The 7630-nt window shown below is 41.6% G+C and overlaps 1 protein-coding gene across 1 annotated transcript in view; it reads left to right on the top strand.

Annotated features, from left to right (window-relative positions):
• Positions 1–2971: 2971 nt before the first annotated feature.
• The window catches only part of acap1 (ArfGAP with coiled-coil, ankyrin repeat and PH domains 1), a 26851-nt gene continuing 22192 nt past the window's right edge, over positions 2972–7630 (top strand). The window contains exons 1-2 of the mRNA XM_007551290.2: positions 2972–3683; positions 7593–7623. Coding sequence (XP_007551352.2) covers positions 3631–3683; positions 7593–7623 — 84 coding nt within the window. The 5' untranslated portion in view covers positions 2972–3630. The remainder of the gene's footprint in view (positions 3684–7592; positions 7624–7630) is intronic.

Raw genomic sequence — 7630 nt, 5'->3', positions numbered from 1 at the left:
TTTTCATTTACTTTTATCTTTAATTTCAGTATCTTTGCACTTTGATGGCATGTGTACTCTTGCCAGAGCTTTTATTCTTTGTAACGGACTTCAAATGGCAATGCTATACAAATAAATATATATAATTATCTATTACTTTGAAAATCCTGCCGGATGTGAAGTAAGACATTAAATCTGGCCTGTTTCTTGGATTTGCGCTTTGGGGAATGTCCTGTCAAAGACAAACAAGAACCTGTCCAGAGGCCAAGTTTTAGTCCGGAATAAAAAAAAACCCAAGTCTTTTATCTGTAGGGGCGACCAGATTGTTTGCCCCGGCTGTTTGCGCTGTTTGTGTTTGCGCCCTGAGTGCGTCACTTACGCACGCACACATGTTGGACTTGTCACAGCGTGACAGTTGACGCTGCCGCGCGCTCAAAAGTGTGTTCAGATGCCTCACCTAAGGAACCAGAGTTATTTAGGTGGCCACGAGACCAGCAAACATTATTAGGGTAAAAATAAAGAAAAAAAAATGCTATAATGATTATAAATTATACTATAATCCTGTTATATTCTCTCTTAGTAAAGATTCCTCCTCGACTAACTATTAGTTTATTTTCTATTTGTTTGCAAATACCTTAGTAACAGACGAACACACTACGCCCTTCCCGTGACGTTTGAGAAGAAATATGCGACAGAGCTTTGTTTTTCCACAGAAAACAATGAAATCCCTTTCATTACCCTGACGAACCGTGAAGGCGTCACTAAAATTTCATCTGCGACAGAACAAACTTCGAGACAGCGAGAACATATGCTACAAGAAAACGTGATGCAAGAAAAGCATTCGGGCACATTGTTTTCAGATGAGTCCAGTCCTCTAAAGCCTGCTAAGCTAGGCTACGGTCAGCAGGGGGAGCCACACCAATGAGATCGATACAGAAGCTCAAATGGATCATACCCTCAGTTATATTATTACTCCACAATTTATCACATTACAGTCACATACTCTTTTTTTTTATGTGATGCACCAACACAAAATTGCACGTTCTTGTAAAGTGGAAGGAAAAATATAAATAAATACATAAATTTTGGATATTACCCAGGGTCCTGTGTATTCAGGTGTGCATCTAACCAGCCGATATAACCGCATAAAGCTATATGGCTTGGGGTTTTGATGTCCTGCATTCATGCTTCTGGATGAGTTGCAGTGCCAAGCAGTCCAAACAGTCGGCTGCAGAAGTAATATCATGAGGACACCCAGTGGCGCAAAAAGTGGGTATGCAGCGCATGCAACGCATAGGGGCGCTGCACCAGAGGGGGCGTCAAAACCCCGTCTGGAGGGGGCGGCGCCCCGATGATGCCTTCGCATACACTTCACCGCGCCCTTACGCTCCTTCCCCTCGCAATGTAAATGTAAATGTAGCCAGTTTTACCTTTCACGTGTCTTTGTCATACGGTCGCTCATACGGATAGAGCGACCGTATGTTTTCTACGCTCCTTCACCCTTACGTACCTTCCTTGGGAGGGAGGAGGGGGGCACTAATTTATGTTTTCGCATCCACCTGAATAATATGTAGTTGCGCCCCTGAGGACACCGCTTACCACAAACTAGCAAAAAGAGAACGCTTCAACCCCACATTGCCTGCACAGGCCATAGAAAACATGTTTTTTGTTTGTTTGTTTGTTTGTTTGTTTTTTAAAATTAATGGCACGTTTAGTAACTACCCATCTGGCCCTTATCAAAAACCACCAATGATAGCAAAAATCAGGGTTTTCAGAGGACTTTCTGGCCAAACCACTAACCCACATAACTTGTCATGTCAGACCTCTCTAAAAATGATCATAATCTGTTTGTAGATCAAACACCAAATGTGCCTTTACATGCATTTATTACGCACACTGGAAACGGTCGAAGCCAAACCACAGAAGCCGAGATCCAAGGTCTTCCTCGTCTCCGCTCTTCAGGGTACAATCCTGAAGAGCGGAGTGTGTGGCATTTAGGACCAACAAGTAGCTTCACGTATAGGTATTTAAGATTCCCAAGATACACTTTCTGTGGAATATTTTATGCTCTCCAAGAAAAACCCACGACTAGGCGGATTTTCCTCAAATAATTTGAAGTCACGTTCCACAGAAAAATCTGAAACACAAATAGGCAGGGGTCTACTGTACAAGATTTTAAATTGATCTTTATTGTTAATGTGAAAAAATAGCTGCTTTTTGCTTTTACACAGAAACATTGTACAATAAGTAAATTGATTGTGTCTTAAAGAATTCATAATTGTAGTAGAACAAACTTACTGCATGTCTTCCCTATTTACTGTTCGACAAAAGCCATTAATGCCAAAAATAAAAACCTATTTCAGGTTTTTACTTTTGACAAACAAAACGAAATAAATCTTTGTTTTAGTGGCAAATTGGAATCTTAAAACAGATGCCACATGTTCTTACATAATTTCGACAGTTCAAAGCAAAATTCGCTCCATATTCACTGGACATGACAACAGAAAACGCACTAGTCATAACTGACAGTCTTATTTCTTTTTGAATGCTCTTGCCACCCTTTCACAATAGGTCGCTCTGGGTGGTGAGCCATATCACCTTTATCAGATAAATAAGTAAAAATAATGTGATTTCCCTCCACATGTTTTGAAGTTGTAGTTATTTATTTTAATTTCAGGCAGCAGCGTGCTTCCATACAGAATGATTCATTGACTGTGGGAAACCTGTGAACAGGTTTTTGCACTTAGGCAACAACAAAGCAGAGCAGCTCGCAGGACAAGAAAACACACCCAGCACTGTGTGTGTGTGTGTGTGTGTGTGTGTGCGCGTGTGAGTGTGTGAGAGAAGCTCACAGCTCAGTGAACCTGAGAAGTTTAAAACACTAACATCAGATGCAGGAACGAGTATCCTCCTTATGCTATAAACTTATTTATGAGTCAAGTTTAGTGGATTTGTAAGATGTAAAGTGGTGGAGTTGCTATAGAGAACATGCGGCTCTTTGCAGCCTAACCTGTCATTTTCTACCCATTCAAAACCATAATTTGCTCTGAGTAAGAAACACGGAAATGGAGATGGAGGCGACGGGGGGTTGGACCTTCTTTGTGTTTGCGTTAAACAGTTCTCTTCTACGCAGTCCTCCTCAGACTCATACGGGCTGCTGGTCTGACTCGACTCCTTTCATCTGGAAATATTAATCCGCACAATCTCTTTCCTGAGCATTTACCGCGAGAATTTCTTTTGTTTTGTTTTGTTTAGGTTTTTTTGTTGTTTTTGTTTTTGCAGCATCATTCTCGCGGAAGCTGGAGGATTTGACGGACGGACCGCCGCTTGGTCTCAGAATAAGATGATTAAAACGCTTCAAACATCCTTTGACTTCATTCAAAAGTGGTGACAAGTCGACTTCAGACACGGATGTGAGCCGGAAAAGACGAACAGGACGTCTTTCTTTCTTTTCTTTTTTTTTTTCTTTGGAGGGGGGTGAAGGAATACACTTTTCTTCCTTTTTGACTTTTTTTTCCTGTCCAACCATGAGCCAGGCTGCCACCGTGGAGCGCTGAATCCGGACAGATTCAGTTTCTGCTCACCTCCAACTCCAGAGAAGCGGTCCAGATTAAAACTACAGGGCTGGTTTTGCGCAGAACAAACGCAAGAATGACAGTAAAGTTGGACTTTGAGGAGTGTTTGAAAGACTCTCCTCGCTTCAGGTAAGATGGATGAAATACAGCCTTTATGGAAAAACAAAAACACAATCTCAACTTTACAAGCGCAACCATTTGCAAAAACTCAAATAATAAGGGCCCATATTTAGATTTCATTGGTGCCCAGTCAACGTGTACACACGGGCCCAGGAGCGGGCTGTACAGGTGCCTCTCAACGTAATCGAAACGGTTGATTTATTTCAGTAATTGTACGGAAAACGTGAAACTTTTCACTCATTTTGGATGACTATGACTTACAGCTAATGTAAACCCAAAATTTTGGATTTACAAAACTTGAATTTTACATAAAACCAATGAAAAAAAAATGTCAATACAGAAATGTTGATTTCTGAATACTGTGCAGTATTTTCCGAGCTGAGGTGCTAAGGAAGTCGTCATAGGTTCGCTGCTTCAGGGCAAACTGTCCAGTTCTGGGACACTTTGGTAATAAGACTAAGGGTAAAACTCGGTAACCTTTGTCCGTGTGTGCTTGATGGCCTGACTTCAGACTCAGTAAAACATGGTGGACCACCACCGCTGTTTGGTTTGGCTCCCCAAATTATTGCTAACTGTTAAAGTTTCACACTGGACCTTGAGCGGTGTTGAGTCTGGGACAGTAATGTCGTCTCTGGTTTAAGAGTGAGATGTCACGACTGCAGTGCGTGCCCTGGTGGAGTTTCCTGAACATGGACTCAAGCTGCAGTCCAAACCTTATTAATCTCCCACAAAAGCTTCGTTGAGCTTTGCTTCACAGGCCTCTCATTTTTTCCTTCCACTCAACTTTCCATTAATGTGCTTAAACAAAGTACTCTGGAAACTTTAGCTTTGTGGAGGGATGTAAGGCTTTGTGCTTTATATTCTGTGTCAGACGTCATGTGCCCCCTGCTGGCCTGGAGGCTCTAGGAAGCAGCTAGGGTCGCTTCTGCTTTGGGCCGGCCATTTGCGTAGATTGAATGTGGGAAAACTGACCAAAAATTGGTTCCTATGTTGACAGGAACCAGTGGGATGCAAAAGTGGTTTTCCCAATAAGGGTTGCATCGTCGTTGGGTTGCAATAAGAAACCCGATAAGCAATGAGGATGCAACAAGCTTACGCAGGTGGATGCCATAAAAGATGAGACCGGAAACACGAACATCCATCCAGCTTGCTGAGAGAAACCCATCTGGGGCCCACATGCATGGACACATAGCATCGGATCTCCTTTAACGTATATTAACTCCAGATATTTCCCCTCCGTTTGTTAACCACGGAGGTATTTACTGACTCATTTTCATGGCTGTATTAATCATGCTTTAAGTCCACGACAAAAGGAAGCTGTCACTGCACATCTACGGCATGCCAGCAATTATTTCTTTCACCATCGGCATCTGGTGTAACCTACAAGGAAGTGTCACTGAGCTGGTTTCTGCAAAAGGCTCAAGACGGGCTGGGTGTGCCCTCCCCCCCCGCCCCCTGGTTTCTGGCACCCTGCCTGAGTCACCGCTGTCCTCGGCCCCAGCTCATTTACACCCTCCCATCAGTCTTCCTCTCTTTTCTTTCTCCGTTACCCACGTAGTTTTCATGCGGTGGAAAGTTTGAGCCACAGCAACCCTTCTGTGGAGACGTCTCATCGTGTCAGGCGAAGAGGAAGAGAAAAGAAAGAAAGAAAAGTGGTAGTGTTGCTGAAATGTATCATTCTGATGGACCGAGCCTGGATGGGAAAGCAGAGGAGAAACTTAAAAAAAAAATAATAATAAAAAGCGTGACAGCTTCTGGTCAGCCGCTCAGATGTGTTGTTGCCAGGTAACAGGCGGGGTGGGAGGGCAGCAGGAAGTGAGGCGAGATGTGCCGCGTTGATCAACAGGAGGCAGGAAGTGAGTTCTCTGTGCGGAGAACCGCGGCGGAAACTCAGCCTCAGCGCCGTCTCGGTTTGCTCTGCTTGCTGCTGCGTGCCTCTCAGAGGGGGAGAGGTGATAAGGGATGTTCCTCTGCTGAAGGAATACATCGGTCCTCTTCCTCTGCGGCCTCATTTTAGCTCACTTTCTCTCCTCCTCGCCTTCATTGACCCGTTGTGTTTTGTTTTGTTTTTTTTTAAAAAAGGCCGTGACCTCAGACTCCTTGCACTGATAAACACAAGCAGCTTCTGTCCCAGAGCTCCTCTCTTCCCTCCCCACTCAGACTCATCTCTCTCTTTCTCTGTCTCTGTGTTTTTTTCTTCTTCTTCTGCTGCTGCTCGCTGTACTGTTGGTGGAAGGCAGCGGAAACCACATGCTTTGAGCTGCTGCTATGAAATGAGAAGACAGACAGAAACAGACACTGAGCAATGCTCCAAAAGCCCCTGAAAGCCAGCCGCGCTCCGTGCCCTGCCTGCATACCTGAGGCACAGAGTTTGACAAGGCCTCAAACTTGTGCTCTGAAGTATAATTCAAACTCATATTTTCCCCTTCTGGATGATTTTTTTTTTAGTATTTAAACAAGCATAAACTGCGAGTGACATGTCCTCAAAAAAAAAAAAAAACACTTCTCGTATGCAGAAGGTCAGCAAAGTTTCTAAAAAAAAAAAAAAAATACCAAAGACGTCTTAAGCTGCTCTGAAATCAGATTGTAAAGCCCGAAACAGTTTTTTCTGTTTCTGGAACTCCGTTGTATCCTAGTGAAGCTACACTGACACAAAACGCAGGACTGCGAATGAAACAAAAATGGTGGCGCCTCACAACAAACGCTGGTTTTCAAGGCATTAAGCTAAACTGCTAGCGTGTGTTTTTTTTTTAAGTATTTTATGAGATTATTGTGTCAAAATTGTTTTGCATTTTCAGTGGCGGTTCCACAATGAATGGGCTCCTTTTCGTCTGCAACTCCAATTAATGAATCGCTTAGCTTTAAAATACGACTTAGTACCATAATAGTAATTAACCACAAACAGAATATTGATAAAACGACACATAACTATCCAGCTGCTGTGCTAAAACTCAGAAAGAACAGTGGAGATATTGTGAGGAAAGGAAATAAAAGTGTCATAATTGCAATATTCAGAAATAGTTACACAGTTAGATGTTTTACTGGCATTGTGAGAAGGCCAGTAGTTGGATTGATGCTGATATCATCATTTTCTATCCTGAGTCAAGAGTAAACCTCTTCACCCGATTTGTTTGTAGATTTGTTTAGCGCCGTTTTATTAAATGTGAAAACCAATTTACAGAACTATAAACGGATATTGATTATTTTTTAGTGTCATCAAAACGCCTCAGTGGCTGTTTTCAATGAGTGCTCATGTCACCCCAACTGGACGCCGCCCCGGTTTTTAAACCAGGGAAAGTCTTTGCAACTCCCACTGTTTAAAATCTGCGGTATTTTAGGTTTTTTTTTTTTAATTATTATTATTAATCACAGGAATGATTAAGAAATTGTGTTTCAGACTAAAGCGGTTTTAATGTCCAATTTCAGAGACATATCTAGTTAATTTAAATATTCACAACAGTTTTTAGTTGTACATTTTTCCAGTTGATGATTCAGCACCGATTTTCTGGCTACATTAATGGGACTAAAAATAAATGCGTATTTATTTTATTTTATTTTTTCTTTAAAGCATCTGCAAAAGCTTTTAATTTAGACCACAACAATCTGGAAAAATAAACAAAGTGCTGCACATTACCTTTTGCAATATTCAAGCAAATTAAAACAAGAGAAACATAAACCACCAACCTCAGACGAATGAAAGTGTTGAATTAAATGTACTAAAATGGAGTCATATCCTAATTAGACCTATAAAATAATACAAAAAAATGCATTATATCTACATAAAACTTAATAAACAAATACTTACTAAGTTTTTTTATGGCTCTTTACTCATTATTTAATTGTTTTATTAGAGATATTTAGACATCTATGGGTGGTTTAATATTGAAAAATAACAAAATCAATTTTTGTCCTTTTCAGAGCTGAAATCGAAGTCGTCCAAAATGACGTGAGCGAGC

This window comes from Poecilia formosa, unplaced genomic scaffold (genome assembly GCF_000485575.1).
Source record: "Poecilia formosa unplaced genomic scaffold, Poecilia_formosa-5.1.2 Scaffold41, whole genome shotgun sequence".
Taxonomy (NCBI): Eukaryota; Metazoa; Chordata; class Actinopteri; order Cyprinodontiformes; family Poeciliidae; genus Poecilia; species Poecilia formosa.
The sequence above is the reverse complement of the archived record's forward strand: the minus strand, read 5'-3'. Positions and strand labels throughout refer to the sequence as shown.